The sequence below is a fragment of the Apus apus genome, chromosome 3 (genome assembly GCF_020740795.1).
Source record: "Apus apus isolate bApuApu2 chromosome 3, bApuApu2.pri.cur, whole genome shotgun sequence".
NCBI classification, from domain to species: domain Eukaryota; kingdom Metazoa; phylum Chordata; class Aves; order Apodiformes; family Apodidae; genus Apus; species Apus apus.
In genome coordinates, this window is record NC_067284.1 from 90,460,311 (window position 1) to 90,478,958 (window position 18,648).

General features: G+C 42.0%; 2 protein-coding genes across 2 annotated transcripts; both read left to right on the plus strand.

The window, feature by feature from the left end:
• The first annotated feature begins 2,824 nt into the window (after positions 1-2,824).
• LOC127382900 (basic salivary proline-rich protein 1-like) lies at positions 2,825-5,836 on the plus strand. Its single transcript, XM_051615051.1, has 2 exons — positions 2,825-2,831; positions 5,178-5,836. The coding sequence occupies exons 1-2, from the start codon at positions 2,825-2,827 to the stop codon at positions 5,834-5,836; spliced, it is 666 nt and encodes a 221-aa protein (XP_051471011.1).
• Positions 5,837-5,850: 14 nt separating this feature from the next.
• MPC1 (mitochondrial pyruvate carrier 1) lies at positions 5,851-16,479 on the plus strand. Its single transcript, XM_051614757.1, has 5 exons — positions 5,851-6,010; positions 10,295-10,298; positions 12,888-12,984; positions 14,594-14,726; positions 15,492-16,479. The coding sequence occupies exons 1-5, from the start codon at positions 5,940-5,942 to the stop codon at positions 15,508-15,510; spliced, it is 324 nt and encodes a 107-aa protein (XP_051470717.1). The 5' UTR covers positions 5,851-5,939; the 3' UTR covers positions 15,511-16,479.
• The last annotated feature ends 2,169 nt before the right edge of the window (positions 16,480-18,648 follow it).

Sequence of the window (18,648 nt, forward strand, 5' to 3'; positions counted from 1 at the left end):
TCTACATACCAACTGGAAGCGTAAGTAGACTGTGAATAAACCTATTAATCAGATTTTTTCCCTGTATTGTAACTTATTTATTCTAAATAGCCCTAACAATATATAGGTTTTTAAATTTAAAAATAGAATCTAAAAGTATCCAATCTGAAGCATTGTTAAGATAGGTAAACTGTAGAGATATGCTTCAGCCATGAAAGACATCTTAAAACAGTTAAAAATCAGTCTTCATGACAGTAAAAACACAGGACACCGCCATCACTGCTACATGTATTTTGGCACAAAGTTGTCTTGAGTAATTTCAGATGCAATTTTGGCTGTCTGTTTTATCATGTGTGACTAACTGAGGATTCAGAGCAGCCTCATCACAGAAAGGCCACATCCTCCAGCTGCCCCAGTACTCTGCTGCACTGCATGCATGAAGTGCTACCTGTGCAGGATGCATCTTCCGTGTACAGCCATTTGGCTTTAAGGAAAGAAATTCCCAGAAGAAAACTTTCCCTTAACACTAGTTGCACTGTAAGCTTAAGTTGGGGAAGATATTGCTTTTGGGTTTGGTTTTGTTGTGTTTTTTTTGTTTTTAATTTTGAGTTGGCTTTAGTTTTTTCCCACTCCTCAAACAGGGTTTGAGCTGGCAGTCAGCCCAGCAGTGGGGTGCTGCTCCCACCCTTGAGCTGTGGCCTCCAGCTCATGCAAGCTGCTTCCCCAGCGTGGAGAAAAAGCACCTGCACAGCCTCACTACACACCCAGCCACCGCTCTGCCAGGGTGTGCTACTACTCTGGTTCACATTGGCTATACAACTTTGGACATTCTATGCTTTACACAGCACAGGACTAACAGTTTTTTATGTGCATATGGTATAGACTGTGTGAGGACCACAGCTTGTGTGACTCCTACATACACAGTTTAGAGTAACAGGAGTAACTCAACTAATAAAAGTTTCAAGTGCTCAAACCCAACCGACCAATCTAATCATGACAGAAAGGTCTCTTCACATGTAAGGCAGGGAAAAGCAATTATATTTGCAAAAACTGTCTGGAATGCTTGTCTTCTGTGCTGGCAAAGTACTTTCTATTTTCTTTGTTACAGGTAGAACCTCTCGGTTCACTTCCTGCTGCCCAGCTGTTGATTGACTTGCCAGCAATTGTACCTGCTCATTTGCCAATATTTATGTCTCAGTGATCCAGATTTTTTTCCAGGTCCATTTTACTTCTAGTGTACTTTTCACTTCACTTTTAGACTAACACTAAATTCATATTTCTGCTGGGATGGCTCTGCAAAAGTGTCAGGACTGACTGCAGCTTACAGAGATCATTATTTATATAAGGTAGCCCCTTGAATTAGCATTCTCAGGTGTTCAATCCACTTCGTTACTGCTGTATGCTCCACTCCTCAAGCAACCTGCCAGCACCTAGGGATAATGTATCTGTAATCGAAGATGCAAGGATGAATGCAAGTGTCACATCAAGCTGTGCTCTTGCTTGGCTCCATTTGATATTGCAGGCTGATTAAATGTCATAGTCAACGGCTCTAGTCAGTCTTCTCATCCACCTGCCAGATGAAGTGTGTCCAATTTAATGAACAAGTATTTCACTACAAGATCTAAGAAGCCTGTCATGGCAATATGCCTTTTCTTCATATTGTTCTGCAACTTTTGAGCTACCACAGCAGGGAAATAATAATTACTCCAGTCCTGAAGCCACAGCTTCTTGAACAGCTGGTTTAATTGTTATTCCACTGTCTGTCATGCAACACCCCAAATGTTTTTCTGCAATTCCTTTCACAGGTGGGAAAAGGCATCTTCATTTTTCTCTGCAGATGCTTGTTAACAGTTATATCAGATACATCCTTTAGGACTGACTTCATGTCTTATGCCAGAAGCATAACTACAGCACAGCACTAGTAGATTGTTCTGCAATGTCCATAACACATTTTTCTTCACTGGTTGTATTGCCTGACAGGTAGCACACTCCTGTCTCCCTGACAGGGACATGCCATCATGCATGTGCCTACAAAGGCATGTCAAAAGGCAGAAACAGATGCCCTAAAAGAGAAAAATTGCAGGCTGCTTTATTCAGCAGCTGGATCTGCACCTGTTGAGGTCAAGTAGTGCTGTTCTGAGGTGAGGAGAAATAGAAGGGCCCTACATTTCCAGCAGCTGGACACAGAAATGGGGAAGGTGTGATATGGAAACTCTCTTCTGAGGTACCCATGGTATTAATTTGCTAAACTGATCGACCCATTTGTCAAAATGTTCACCTCACAGAGACAAAATTCAAGATACTGGGATGAATTACTAAGGCTCACCCAGCCCTGGCTACCTTATATATGTATCCTTGTGGGCAAAACCACCAGCATTAGGTGTGCTAGTATTGAAGATTTGTGGAACCAGCCCTGAAGGAGTCAGGGGTGCTCTCCTTTGTATTCCCAGTTGCAGAGAGAAGTTCAGAAGAGCACGCACATGTGCTGGCAGCATGGAATGATGAGCTGCAGAAACGGTATTTACAGTAAGCCTGTTATTAGAGATTGTTCCATGAAAAGTAACTGCTGGACAACCCTAGAGTCTACCTGCTAAAAATATGGAAGGGAATTCAAATGCACCAGCTTGCTAACCTGGTAAGGAAGAATTTGAAGTAAAGATGGCCAGAAACAGAAGTCAGGAAGTTTGTTTAAAAAGTAGTGACCTGGTCCAAGGCTCAAAGAAAACAACAAGAATAACTGGGAAGCCTGATAAAATTCAGAGGCATCTCCTCACAGAGGTCAGAAGTACAAGGCTAACAAGAAACAAAGGAAAGCAGTGGGAATTTCAGGAAGAAATTCCAGGAAATGGCAGGTAGGGTTTTTCTGAAGATAATCTAAAGGATAAAAGATTGCAGGGAATCTGTCTGTTTGAAAACCAAATCAGCTAAAACTACCTGTTCTGATTGGAAGAAACGTACGACCTGTCCTCAGACTTATGTGGCATGGCTTATTCACAACCACTTAATTACCTAAAAACCAAAAGGGAACATACATCAATAGATGAAAGTAAAGAAACAGTGTCAGCCTGCAGATAACAGAATCAGAAAGGTTAAGGCATGAAATCAGCTTCAACTATCATAGAACATAAAAGACAACTAAAAAGTTTGGTAAAAGCATTAGAAAATAAGACAAAGGTAATTTCAGTCACTAAATAACGAAGAGCAAGCCTATATATAACAGGTCAAGGCAGAAGTATGTTAATAATATCTCAAATTTGGTCTAAATTCAGTGTGAAGAATGGATAGATAGTTCAGACAATGAAAAGAACAGGTGAAATACAATTTAGAAAATAATTGTGGCAGGACCTCATGAAACTTGCTCAGAAGCCCACCAGATGCCAACAGAAGCAATCTGTGATCATCAGTGATTATCCATTAGCTCATGGAGGGGACAGGGCAGTCCAGCACTGGAGGAGCATGTATCTTGAGTAGAAGGGGTTAACAACAACCCAGCAATTTGTAAATCTGATATCCAAAAAAATTGCTAGAATAATCTATTAAACAATTGGTTAATGTTCACTCAGAGAACAACATGCTTAAAAGCACACCTAAACTGGGCTTGTGAAGAGCAACTCATGTCAAATCCAATCTAATTTCTCTGTTGAAAAGGCTAAGGTAGAAAATCGGAACCTGCAAATGGGATAAATTAGGGGGGGTCTTTTCTATGGATTTTGATATCCTTATAAGAAATCTAAAAAATTATATACAAATAAATCCACTATAAATGATTAAAGAATTGCAGCAAGAGCAAAATTCAAATCCTTGTGCTTTTGTTGTATAACTGGTAGAGCCTGTAATGTGGGACTGGTTTATTCTGGGCACATTTCTAGTTAATGATTTTACATTAACTAGTCTGAAAACAAAGTGGGATACTCTCACAATTAGAGAAGGGCAGTGCACTGCTGCTAAGGCTTTGACTGAGACATGATGAACCCTTACTGGGGCTATGACTTAAGAAAGCTGTAAACAAAAACAGAGTAAGCAAATGGCTGAAAGATTTATAAGGCATAGCCTGTGAGAAAAGGCTGAAAGAACTCGTTTACTCCAGGAAGAAAGACTAAAGAACACCTTCCAGATTATTTAAACAAAAGATTATTTCTTTTTTTCTCAATACATAAAAATGAGAATAAATTGACAAATTTTCAGTAGAGGAGAGTAAGACTACATTTTTTGATAAAACTGCAGTGTAATATTAATGACTAAGCCTGGTCATATAGGATATGTGAAATCCCACTACATGAGACTTTGTATGAACATGCAGAACTGACTTCTGTAGACCTTCCTTCTGTCAGTGCAAGTCAAATCAGCTAAAATAAATGATTGAGACCTCATTCAGATTCACACTGCTACTTTTAAATGAGGAGTGTAAATAGTCCACAGTAATATGTTGGGCTACATTTTGGCTTTTCATGCTGCAGTGTCCCAAGGGGATGAAAACTCTCCCACACAGCAAAGTCGGGTGGTTGTGAGGTGGTGTATCATATGCTGCAGATACAGAAAAACAGAGAGAATGTTTATACATTATGCTCTTCCTCAAACCTACTGCTCTCTGAACAAGTAATCAGGGTAGAACGGTGCACAGCTCTTACTCTTCTTGCTTTTTGATGGTTTGTTTGTTTGTTTGTTTTCCCTGAGGTCCTGCAGGGAAGACAAGGGAAGCAGAAGGGAATGAAGTAGCTGTGGCCTCCAGGGCTTCTTGCAAAATATAGGAATGCCTCAGGCTGCACTCTCAGCCCAGTTCTAGACTGTAAAAACTGAGGCTGCGAGTCTTTGGAAAGCAGCGGAGGTAATAAACATCCATTTTCTCTATCTCTAGTGCACAGAGCAAAGATAAAAGAAGTAATTCATACATAGGTATTTGTTTGTATGGCCTAAATTTTATGGTGCTGGTATTAGCAGGGTTAGTTTATCTTCCCTTCTAAGTCAGTAACCTCTGGTCAGGTATGAAATAGAAAGTGCTAGTGAGAGACAGGATCTTAGACCATTCCAGGTACAGAGGGGACGGCCGAACGGTTGCCGTGGTGGATAAATAAAATCGATGAAGCAATGATGGGCCTTCTTACTTCTACCCTACCCCGTGCGCCATCGCGATGCATTAGTTCAGTGTCTTCCGCCACCTCCGCCACCGCCGTGACGGGAACACGCTGTTGGCTGGCTAGAGGGCAGCGACTCGCCCGTTCCCCTCCCGAGGGATCCGGGTAAAGGCGAACAGCAGCCCCAGCAGCCCCAGCAGCCGCAGCAAGGCGAACCGCAGGCCTGCCCGCCTGGTGACAGGAACCGGCAAGGGCTCTCCCCCTCCGCCCACCCCCTCCCGCCCTGCCTTCAGGGATGCCACCGTCGGGGTCGGCGCCGCTCGCCCGCGGCCCGCAGCTGGCGCTGGCCCTGCGCTACCCCGGTCCGGGGACACCCGCACCGGGGGCACCGGGAGCGGCCCTGCCCGCCCGCAGACCCGCGGCCCCACCGGTGCCTGCTGCGGCCTCAGCAGGGGCGGAGCGAGACGCCGGGGCTGGTGCGATGTGCCCCGCGGCGGCCAATGGGAGGCCAGCAGCCGCCGCTCCGCAGCCAATCGCGTCCCCGGGCGCCGCCGCGCGGCTCGCCCCGCGGGCTGCGGAGGAACGCCGGCGGCGCGGCCCACGGCGGCCCGCCCGCCCAGCCGCACGCCCCTCCTCCCCCCGCCGCGCTTTACGGCCCCCGGCTGCCCCTCGCCGGGACCACCCGCCCCGCCGGGGCCGGGAGGAGGGGGGCGGGGCCGCCGCCACCAATAGGCGCCGGGGATCGCGCGGTGACGGAGGGGGCGGCGGCGCGGGCGCTGCCGTAAAGCGGGCGCCGGGCGGGGGCGTGGGGGAGTTTGTCACCGGCGGCGGTGGCGGCGGCAGCGCGCGAGGCGGGCGGGCCGGGCGCTCCTTGCCGCCGAGGCCGCCATGGCGGGGGCGCTGGCCCGAAAGGCCGCGGACTATGTGCGCAGCAAGGAGTTCAGGGACTACCTGATGAGGTGAGCGCGGGGCGGGGGTCGTCGCCACCTGCCGCGCTCGTCGCTGCCCCGGGCGGCCGCTCCCGCCGCTCTGCCCGGCGAGGCAGCAGGAACCGGCGTCCCCGCCCTGGCCGCCAGCCCCCCGCAGCCTCAGGGCACCCGGGACAGCGCCGGCCGGGCGGCGTTGTTTGACCTCTGCCGGGCTCGTCCTCGCCGGCGGTTGCTTGAAGGGCGGAGGAGGGAGCGAGGGGCGTGGGCGGGAGCGGGCACCCGTCGGGCGAGCGCGAAGCCCCGAGGGCCCGCAGGTGCCGTCACGGCGCCGGTGCTGCGGCTGTCGCCACTTGAGGTGGCCGGGGCTGTCGCGGTGTCAGGCTGCCCCCCGCCCCGCCCCGGGGAGACCGGGCTGACCTTGAAGAGGAGCGACGCGGTTTGAAACCGCCGCGGCAGCCGCGCCTCGCTGTGACCGACCTTCTGCCGCGCTGGGACCCGGCGGCCGCTTCCCGTTGAGCCGCAGCCCCGCCGCGGGCAGGGGCTCAGGCCCCGGGGGCAGGGGCAGTGACCTGCGACGAGGGCAGAGGGAGCTTTGCTCGTCCCTGGGCAGAAGCCACCTGGTAGCAGAGGCACTCTTAAGACCGCTTATTTATATATCCTCAGAGATTTAAATAGGTGCTTTTCTCGCAGGCGTGTTAGAGCCTGGCTTTCGTGTCCATACGGCTTAAGTCGTGTCCCAGACAGCTCAGTACTTCTGCCAACCTTCGGTTTGTGTGCTGTGGCAAGGGGTATGCCACCAGGAACTGCAATCACAAGAATGTCTTAAAGGTGCGATTGCAGCATACTTGCTTAAATCTGGTTGAAATGCTGTACAGGAAGGGTCTCAGGCAGGCTGAAGTTTCCTTGACTGACAAGCAATTCAACAAAACTAAACAAATAAACGTGGGCTTTTCTAATAAAGGTGGTTGAGCAACCTTTCATTATAGCTACTGCTTGCTGATCTATCTGCCTGTAACTAGTGCAACTGATGTTTGTTGTTGAGCAAGCATGTAGGAGGACATCTCTTTATCTGAGAAACTTAGTCTTTATTAAAGTAGCAGTAGATGGGATGAGTCTGCATAGAATAGGGATTGCAATATCAAGAGAAGGGTTTGTTTGGTGTCTGTAAAGCCAAGTTCCACAGAAATGGTGGGGCAAAAAGATAGGTAAAATGTGAGAAGGAAGTTAATGTCCTTGAAGCAAGATGAAGAAAGGTCAGAGCAGACTTCTATGTAGGTTCCTTTTTAAAGTCTTTGAAGATACTGCAAAATACCTTAAAACTTAGTTAATTGTACCAGAATTAATGGGAAGTGTGTAATTGGTCATTAAACCAGCAATCTGCTTATTGATTAGAAAAAAACCAAACAAATCTGGATAACAGCTGCTTCCTAACACCATCACAAATACTTGCTGAAAGTATCTATTTCGTTACCGAAGACTGAAAAGCTATCTAAAACAAGCCTTTTCAGCTGTATTTCGCCCTAATTCTAGTCTTGAAATAAGCTGTATAGGTAAGACAGTATTGCAAAGAAGTGCATTTCACAGGATTCCACCTTTTGTGGGATGGGTTCTGCCTTGTAATGTACAAAGATACTTGCTTAATTTGTACTTCTGTTACTGTGTGTGTCATGAAGGGCTGAAATCAGTTGGAATTGCTTCTAGAAATCAGCATGTAATCACTGCAGTGAAGCAAGGCTTTATATATAGTAAACTTGTTTGTGGGAAGTGTTGAACTGAGATATTGCTTGCAGTACCAGTGTTGTGCTTTAAATTGCTTGATCCTAAATAGAATAACTGAAGCTACCCAAAGTGGTGGAGTTGAGTATTTCATTATTATGGCTTGGGGCAATCAAAACTTGCAGACATCTATTGGAATAAGTGGCTTCGTTTTCAGCTTCATAACATAAACATGAAAGCAAGGATAATGAATGTATGCTACTTTTCTCAGGTGGTTATATCTGGCATTAGAATTGTATTACATCATGGGTTAGCTTTTGGATCTTGCCCAAAAAAACTAGATAAATCGCTTTTAAAACTGTCATTAATAATTAAATGTTTTGCCAGTTTCACTTCTGGCTCCTGTGAAGTGGTGGTTAATAGGGATCTGAAGGACTGTAAATCATGTAAATATAAATTTACCGTAAGCATATCTTAATGCTTTAAATTAAGCATAGTAAGAATGTAAGCAGTAGGTAGACTTAACCTGCTTCTTGTAAAATGCAGTGGTAGTGTACATTTTAAACTAGCTGATTAGCATATGAAAGCTTGGTAGCTCTATATATTGGGAACTTGAAGTTGCGTTTTTTTCTAGAGGTCCTAAAAATGTGAGCTGTCACTAAAGTTGTATTATCTAAGCCAGTAATAGTAGGAAACTGAATCCACTTCCTGTCCTGAAGATTTGCAGCAGTGTCTTCTAAAACACATCCAGTAAAACAGCTTTTCTTCTCTTTTGAGAGAGGGGCCCCTATAGGGCATTGTAGACAAGCTCGGGCATTTTCTTGTGGTAGAAATTACTTTTGTCACATAATAAATTCCAAGGAATCCCAAAATATTTTTGGTGACAAAAATGTAAGCATGGAGATTGCCATCTCCTGGGCCATTCTGAAATGTCTCTTCCTGATGACTCAGCAGTAATGCAAATAAATGACTGTTAATGTAGGTGGCTTTGAAATAGATGATTCTTTGTAAAGCTTGAGCACTTATGTTGATGTAAGCTCTCTAGGACTTTTCTAAAGTTCATTTCGATGAAAAGAAGAGTCAGCATCATAATAGAATTACCTGATCTTTAGGTCTTATTAGTAAATCCTTAAGCATGTGGACAAGAGAATTTAAAAACAAGTTGTTTCCAGTTCTGTGCTAGGAATTGAAGGGCACAGTGCCTGCGGTGTTGAATTGTATGCTCGGAGGACTGGACAATCTACCACTTGCAGAAGGGCAATACTTTTTCTACTTAGTGGCAATGAGGAGGAAATGGGTGGAGGCAGTTAATCTGTATTTGCAGAATAGTCTCAGGCCTATTCAAATGCTCATTGCCAGTATGAGGAAAATACTTTTTTTTAAAATTGGAAAAATAAATCCTCCCAGATGTAGCCTTTCTGGAATAGATTGTAGTAACAATATAAGGTAGTAACCAGCTGTTGATTCCTCTTGTGGTGTCTAGACACTTTTACAGAAAGCAGACACAGAAACTAACGAGTAAATCCAGTTGTTCTCCATGGTTCTGGAAACTTTAGTACAATGTGTCCCCTTTGTCAAAGGACTGAATGTCGTCCTTGGAAACTACTCATTTGGAACGGTGTCACTTCAGGAATGCCTGCACTTGCTGTGGTATCCTCGATATTGGATGTGTTGCATTAGTTATGGTTGTACTGGCTGCAGAGCTTTGGGGCTGGATACCTGCTTTTGAAAAAGTCTATGACCTTGGTCTGCACTTACCTAGGAGTATAATAACTGTTTCAGTCTCACATATGAGGACAACCTTGCAAGACCTTAGCCAGAGCTGCCTACTGTTAAAATAGCAGTACTCTGAATCTATTTTAGGCTTTCACTTGCCTGAAAACAACTTCCACTTTAAAAATGAAGGCTGAGTTCTGTTGGCACAAAAACATTGTGCCAAGAGACATACTTGAACTTATTTAGTTAAGGTTTTATGAGAAAAATCAGCTGTGCAGTTGTCTTGGGAACTTCTATTAATTATTGCTGCAGTTCAGTTAATAAGAAAACAGGTAACAAGTGGTTAGACTAGTCAAGGCCACCTTAAAAAAATAATATTGAACCAGCCTGTGGCTTGTAACAAAGCCACAGTTAACCTGAGCTTAGTGACAGTACGATCTCTGGCAGCATTTGGTTTGACCTGTTTATATGGCTATACAAAGAATTCCAGGTAACTTCTTCAAAGCCTCCACAAAGGAAATGTAGCTGTTTAGCTTTGTCTTGGGCAAACCTTCACTCTTTTTGGCATCCTTTTATACTAGTTGGAGTGGGATTTTGGATGCTTTGAAGTCTCCAGGAGATGAATGTCTTCCATTCCACGACAACAGGATTTTGTTCTGCTAGGAAAAGGTACTTGAGCAGCAAACACTTGGCACAATGATAGCTCTTGAGGGAAATGAGATTTTTAATGCTGATACATTAATCAAAGCTAATGCCATGGCAATTTCCTGACTTCTTGTGTTTGTAGCACACTTGTTAATGCTGACTATGCAAGAAATTAACTTTTTTCTTTCTTCCATGTGCTTTTTTTGAATGGAAAACAACGATGGCCCACTCGAACAGTACGGTAAGAAAAGGACTTCTGGTTTCACTTCCTTCTTAACTTCAGTAACTTGTCTTTTTGTCTCAGCAGTGTTATGACCTTGCCTGCATCTGATAAGCATACCACAAACCTCCAGGAGTAATGCACTAGTAATATTTATTCAGAAGTCTGAAGTTGAGGTGACCAAACATTAGCTCCTTCAGAATGTCCAAAATAATCGCTACAAAATTAAAGGGACTTAATTTTTTTTCCCTGTACTCTTTGCTAAGGAGATCAGATCAGTCTGGAGCCATTCTTTTACATAGCAAGAATACTGGTACATAGCTGAACTACCTGTCTTATTTTTAACTAGCTTTACTTCAGACAATAAATAGTACTGTATAAATCTCACTAGAGTTTTCTTTCCATCAGCCTTTCAGTTTATTCTTGGAACTGGGAGTGCATATTTTATGCCTGTTATGTCATAATGCTATGGGAGACTTGCTCTTCTATGTAGACTAAAGACAAACTGTATAGGTGTAGTTTAATTATTGTGTGCAGAAACTTCAAAGGGCTGCCTGCCTGGAGGCTCTTAAAACTGGATAACCATCTCAAGTGAGAAGGTTCCAAATCTGCCTCCTTGATCAGCAGAGGAAAGCTACTGCTGCTGTGGTGTGAACTGATGATCTTCAGCTTTTGCAGCCTTCATCTAGTGTATTATTTATTTATGGTGAAAGTGGTCCATAGTCTATAGTGTATCATTTATGTTCTAATGGCAGGTGAATTAAGTAAAAAGGCCGAGTTGACTTCATTTACCTTTCAAAAAAGTCACCACTAAGACTCCCAAAGCTGTAAATGTTTCATAGAATGAAAAAAATAAACAAGTTTAGAGCCTTAAAGATTTATTTTTCTGAAACTACAGTTGTTTAAATGAGACTTTTGAAATTACTACAAACTTCACCAAGTAAACGTATTGCCTCACAAGTTAACTTTTCCAGTCTGCTTTAGTGTGGTGATGCTAACACAGGTTGTCTTGCTGTGCAAATAAACATGTGACTAGATGTTTGTTTCTGGACCCTTATTGTCCTGTAGAACTATTAAAATAGCTACATTAAAGCTTCTAAAACCAACATGTGCACGGCTGACTTCACTTTGTGAATGTTGTGTTCCAGCTTATCTTGAGTGTAAGTGGTATTATAGGTACATTTATTTACACTAACTGTAGCTATACAGTGTAAATACCATATAGCCATGCAACTCTTCTCAGTTATGCCATGTTACCTCTGATGTGCTTGAGAGGCTTGAGCCGTTACAGATGTCAATTTTCCTGTCAGTATATAGTAAACAAATGCATTTATTGCACTCTTCAGAATACTCTTATTATAAATCTGAGTTTGGACCAATACACATTCTGTAGACGCTTGCAGAAAGATGCCATTGTTTTGCATATTGCACTGAAGTTAAACTGTCAAAATAGTGTGTACAACTCAAACTCACTTTTATCTATACTTGTTTTTTTAGTTAAGTTTCTTGCATTACAGTCCCACTATGGAGAAATTAAGCATGGCTTTTAATCTTACTGTAGTGTTACAAACTAGTATCCAGACTGGCCAAGAGTATCTTGGAATTAAAATTCCAGTAAACTTAAATATCCCCTGACAATTCCAAATCATTGTAATACTACAGTGTTATAGTTAGTGGAAGTGTCAAAAAAAAAAAAGTATAGTTGGTATCTGTAGAACTCTTTCTTGCAGGGTGCACCTCTTTTGTTGTCTGGCCAAGTTACTTTGGAGCATCCTTGGTTTCCCCTTAGAAGAAGGTGATGCATGTACTGCATGCTTCTGCTGTGCAGAAAATTTTCCTGAAGCCTTGTTGCTTGTAACAGTAGTGGAAATTTGACCTACAATACTATTTCTCTCAGTTTGGCATCTTTAGACAATACTTGTCAAATTGAACTCTTGACAGTTTTTCTGACCTGATTCTTTCCAGTTCTTCTCTCTGTTTTTCTATCTGTATACACACCTGTAGCTAACTGCTCTACTCTTCTGTCTCTAATTGTTGAGCTTTAGGTGGATTCAGCAATTACAGATGGAGCTTTAGGTAACATTTTGGTTTGGTTTCATGGGCCTGCTCTTTCAGTGAGATGGTGTAAGCACCTGGAAGAAGATGCTTGCTGAGCTTTTCTTCATTCTCAGCATAATATGAAACCCATTCCAGTTCTTTACTTCAGCAGGTCCTTGTGTTTTCACTACATTTTTGACAAGCCTGATTTGAAAGAGATTAATGCTAATTCTCTGCACAGAAGTGAGCTGTACATTTGAGGTTATTATATGAGTATGCCAATCAGACTGCTTAATTCTGGCTGAGGTATAATTACACAACATTACAATGGCCTTACATTAGTTCCTCTCCAGTCAGCAAGAAGATTCAGAGTGGGTTCCTCTTCCTTCCTGCCTGAAGATTATATCCCCCTAAAAAGTTTAATTTTTCTCCCTTACATCAAAAGTAGTCCCTGTCTTAATTTGAAATTTTACCTTTATCCCTGTCCTCTGAAGCTTTGTCTGGCTAAGGAAAACTGTAAGAATACTGCAGAAGGTTTGTGTGTAACTTTATTTTGCTTTTCTCTTTCCACAGCACTTTTGGGGGCCAGTTGCCAACTGGGGACTTCCTGTTGCTGCTTTTAATGATATGAAGAAATCTCCAGAAATCATTAGTGGCCGAATGACATTTGGTAAGACCCAACACAAACTTCTTGTCAGTAAACTCACTACAGAACATGGATTCTGTCCCTCATGCTGGGGTATATTATTAGTTGCTTGCAAACTTGCAACCAGAGCAGCTACAGATACTAAAGATACTGTTACATAACTTCAGAGGCCACTTAAAAATTAGGGTACTGAAGAGCTGTAGAGCTTTTTTCAGAGGGCTTTATAGTTCTTTGGGAGGACGGAGGTGGGTCTTGAGTTGTAGCAGTTCTTATCACCAGACTCAATCCACAAGTATCATTCTTTTGCTGTTTTATACTACTGCATGCACTGGTTCAGAATGCATCTCTTTACCCGACTTTATCCTTTGTATCAAGAACAATGATGCCTTGTGGTTATTGTAAGACCTAAATATCAGCACTGACAAAGAAATGGTAGGACTTGGTCTGCAGAATACAAAAAGCTGAGGGAAGTTAACCCTTTGCAAAGCAGTTGCCTGTGAGAGGCTACTGTGACTCTTAGTCAGAATTTCTTTTGAAATGCATAAGCAATACTTTTTCCACCTATTTTGGAATGTGTAGTTTTTGTCTAGACATGTCTCTCTGATTGTTCAAATGCTTCTCTAGAATAACAAATAACAAATCTGATAGCTTTCATTTATTATCTTTATTTTGGCATTATGTCCTTTCCTTAACTCGGTTATAACTTAATTCTGAGTAATTCTCCCAAAAGCTAGTACCTTTGGATTAAGGAAATTTATAGCCTCATGCTGCCAGGAATAACTCAGTCTCTTAACCATCCTCCTTGAGATGTAAGACTAGTTCAAATAGTCTCTGGCACAGTGAAACTGTTTTGCAAATAGTGTTTTGGTGGCAGCTAACCAGCTCAGCAAGGCTAAGACACTTGTTTTATATTTACAAGTATATAGAGAATGGTGTGTGTATGTACTTTTTTTTCCACCTGCTAGGATCTGTACTTTAAAAAAAGGCTGCTTTGTTTTAACAATTAATTTCATTATTTTTTTTCTTCAGGCCTAATAGAACTTCACAAAACTAGTGAATTCTTAAGTTATAATTTCCTATATTTAAATGCAATTATGATGGGAGAGTAGATGAAAATAATTTCTTATCTTCCTGGAAAGCAGGTAATAAAGCTTTATGCTTCTGAATGTTCCTGGGGATGGAAACCTCCTCCTCTTAAAAGTCCATTTTAGAAAATGTTGCCAGCAATAATTGTGTTTAATAAATCAGTATTTTTTAAAAATACTTTGTCTTAGAAATTGTTGGGATAATTGTATAGGCTATGCCATGTCTCATTGGAGTTAACTCATTCTCTGGCTGAAATAGTTAACAAACTAAAAAGGCTTCAGTTGCATCGCTGGAAAGCGTATAAGGAAAATGAGGTTTTTGTGGGAAGCTGCAGTCTTACAGGTTCTCTTGTGTAGCAAAAATAAGCACTGTTTTTTTTTTCTGCATTGGATCCTCAAAGTGGACTCGTTTGTAGGACTACTGGAAAACTCAAAAGCAATGATAAGCATTCTGTTTGTCATTACATTCTGCTAGTGTGAAAATTATGCCTCAACAAAATGCAGATATTAAAAATAATCTACTAATGAAATCTTACCATGTTTTGCAGCACTGTGTTGTTACTCCTTGACTTTTATGAGATTTGCCTACAAAGTGCAGCCAAGGAATTGGCTTCTTTTTGCATGCCATTTGACTAATGAAGTTGCACAACTTATTCAAGGAGGACGACTGATCAAATACAGGCAAGTCATACTAAGAAGGGGAAGTCAAACTGATGGCTCTTGGAATACTCTTAGTGGCTTTTAACTGATGCAAACTCCTGCATGGTTTCTGAATTTGTTTAATTTATTACCTTTTGCACACCTTTTAACAAGCTCCTTGTTGTCGGTAGGCTGAACTATGACTTGTTGCCTTGCACCCCTTTTGAAGCTTCTGAGGGGTGCATACAGAAGAGGCTGAAAACCCTTATGGTCATGGATGTAGATAGGGCTTTCAGTAGCTGCTGGCTATTTTGGGGTTTGTTTCATGGATTGTGTTGATCAGCCTGCATGTATGTATCTAAGTAACTAATTCCTAAGATGGAAACATCCATAAAACTGTTAAGAGGTTGTATGTCAATGAAATCAAACAAAACATCTCTAAGCTGGCTGTTCAATATATGGGGCAGATCCAACTGATAGTGACTAGGGAGGAGACTGCAAGCAGTGTCACACCCTCATTGTGTAGCAAGTAGTGCAGATACTGCCCCAAGCAATCCCGATGAGTCAGGATTATGGCTTTTGTTCTCTCTTCTGCTCCAAGAAATCTATGTGGAGCAATGGGAGGATGAAGCCACCTGAGCTATACATTTTAAAAAATTAGCAGAAACTACAAGTGGGATTGCCTTTGTATAAGTAACTGGCCAAATGTCCTTTATTCCTAAAGTTTTACTAGAATTACAGATACTTCTTTTTATAGCAATTACTATTCAATATTCACTCTTACAAAAGCTGTTCTTCTTTTGGCAGATTGGAGAAAAAGAACTAAATACGTAACTTGAAATAAGCCAGGGAATGTGTTCATCCTGAATTACAACCAAGGAAGACTTGCCATCTACAGTTGCTGTGATAGTTACAATGGGGATAAAACAGAAACATCTGTTATGAATGTGACCCCACCAAGAATCCTTCACTATTTTCATTTTATCTTGACAAAAAAGTACTATTCAGCAACATAAACCATTGCATTTAAGGTTTTGCTGCCTTACAGGTCCTTAATAACTACCTTTTTAATAAAGACTTAGTAATCCAAATAATAAGCAGTATTTGAAAACCAACTTTTTTAGCTAACAGTCTAAAAAAAATAGCCTGTGATTTGACAAAACCTGTATCCAAATCAACATGAACATCAACAGAACTGTAGGTGGTATCACTGTTCCATGTATTAACATTCTTAAAAGCCATTTAACTTGGGTGCATTCATTCCTAGTGTCTTTTTTTTTTTTGTAATTTAAGCAATGGCTTGCTAATCTACAAGAATAAATGTGTAGGTAGGCAGCCTGGAAGTGACCAGCTATCTCTCTTCCCTTGCTGCATGCCTTGACTCAGTAAAGAGACTTCATTAACACACATTTTTAAGTGGCACATTATTTAAAGAAGACTCAGAAAAACAAAAGCATAGCACTGAATGAAGGAAGCAATGAAGTCTGTTACTGTTCTTTAAAGAGATCTAAATGGATTTTATTTTCCTACTGTTTGAGTTGTTCTAGATGTATGTAATCCTTAACAGGCAAAAACTTAACTTGTTTGGGATCTTAAGAACTGAAGGACACCAGGTTCCATTTCAGTAGTTTTTTACTTCATTAGGAGGGTGGTTTTCCCACATAACCTGCCTGAAAGTTACGTTGATGTAAAGGTACAGGTGACAAAGAATGTATGTGATGGACTTTATTTCAGTGCAGTGTTTTTGAACAATAAAAATGTTCCAAATGGCAATAAATACCTTCAACATTTTGAAGAGTTTTGTTCATCATAATGTGATACTAGAATCTTAAGTGAAATCTTAGTATAGAAAGTCATTGTATTACTGTAACACCATGAAGCAAAAACAGGATGGAAAAGTAAATGGTGTCAGTTATGTACTGACTTCAGGCAAGTGTCCTCTGGATCCTAATATCTAGCACTTCTACCCCACGCCCCCCTGCCATAGAAAAGGGGCTGTGGGTACTTGGCTGAGAATTAATTTTCCTGCCATGATAGGCAGTGCTAAATCCAGGGCTCTCACTATGCAGCTGAGTAAATGCTGCATATTGTCTTCTAGCAATTATAAGATGGTTAGTTTAAAGACCTGCTTTAATCTTAGGCTGATACTGTGTTTCCAAGTGCATGATGGCTAAATTTTGCAGCAGGCATACAAGGAAGAGGCTTACAGGGCATGCCTTGCTCCATGGGTTGTTAAAAGTTTGGACAGTTGTTCCATCACTTCCCTGTGGGAGGAAGAATTGGGGAAAAAGGAATATGACCTGTGGGTTGAAATGAAAACAAATGTAATAGAATAAAAATAATGAACTGAATATTAACCCTAATGCTAATATAAGATACAAAGTGATACTGAGCTCCAGATAGCAATCTTGAGCTGTGTGCTTCCAGCAGTGAAGGCTGAATGCCCACACTGCCAGCACGACAGCTCCAGAAAGAACACAATGGTCACAGCACGGGGAGGAGTAGGCCTCAAGTGTGGGATGACTGATGAGACAGATGGGACCCTGTCAGGAAGACAGCCCTGGTAGAAGCCTCAAACATCCTTGCAAACTTCCTGATTTATGGTGAGAGTGATGTTTATGCTATGGAATATTTTGGTGGGACAGCTTGGGTCAGCTGCCCTGGGCTTCATCCCTCCTAGCCCACTGCACCTGCAATTCAGAACTACCCTTGACCTTGGCACTACAGAAACCTGCACACCACAGCCTCTTATTTCTTGTTCTCACAGAATTGGACTGCAGTCTCTCACAACTACAGCTTCTCTAAACAGCAAAATTATTTTATAATCCTGTGCAGGAAAAAACAGGAGATGGGTAAAACTAGTACTGACTGCTACTTACTGCTTTAGAACAGTTAGTGTATAAAGCTGCCCCCTCAGTACTGCTGTATTGTCACAGAAGTAGTCATTTCTCCTCCTCCCTATCTCCTGGAATAGAAGAAACATTAGACTTTTGCATAAATGGGTAGTGACATACAAGCAGATAAAGGCAACTGTTTATTTTGGTGCCTTATAGTTTATTATTTCTGAATAGAAAATACAAAACTTACAGATGAGTTTGAACTTCATAGGTGTGAAATGTAGTGTTTTGGGCTGCTCCTGGGTAAATCTTGCAATACATGGAATACTCTAGCCTCATCTGGTGCTATGATCACTGTTCATTAGCTGCTGATTGTCTTAACTTCCCTAACTAGGGAATACCATTTAAAAGAATTAGTCTTCTCCCATTTTCCTGGCAGCTCCCTGCACTGTATTTTCTCATGTATTTCCTTCTACTTTTTGCTTTCTTTCCCCTGTCCATTCACTGTGACAAGTCTCAAGTTCTTTCATACTGGGATAGCACAAGAGTAAATTGCAGGTAGAAGGTGGAGTTAAACTTGTTTTGATTAGGTTTTAAACCAGTGGTGCTTCCTGCAATCCATATACTCTTCTACAAAAAGGGGAAGGAGTGAAGCAAAGCATCTTTCATGGAACTTGAAGAGAAAGAGAGAGCTCAGTTGGGGATGGGGAACTCAGGCCTGGAGTGGACATTCCACAGCCTGTCTGCCTAGTGACAAAAAGTTTATATGGGCAGTGCCACCAAGTGGCTTGTGACCTGTGTCCTTCATAACATCATTTAGCAAGCCATTTACATATAATTTATTTGTTTAAATAATGGTGCTTGAGGCGGGGCCGGGGGGAGGGGAAGAGAACCTTAGGAAGGAGAAATGAGGAATCGTTGCAATAAATAATTGTATGGTTACTCTGAACCCTCTCCCTTTGGCACAAAATACTGAGACACGTTGGCATATGGCCATTTTGGGCTGGTGCTGTCTGGGGTAATCCAAACCAGAGCATTTTAAAGATAGTCTATAGATTCTTATATTCTTGAGTCTGAGTATTTTTAAGCTAATGGTTTCCTTTTTTCTTTTTCTTTTTTTTTTTAAA

Bases quoted from the DNA above. Each gene is read 5' to 3' on its own strand.
- MPC1 (XM_051614757.1), top strand. From the start codon at position 5,940: ATGGCGGGGGCGCTGGCCCGAAAGGCCGCGGACTATGTGCGCAGCAAG. The intron at 12,985-14,593 runs GTAAGACCCAAC...CATGTTTTGCAG, and splicing joins TAGTGGCCGAATGACATTTG to CACTGTGTTGTTACTCCTTG.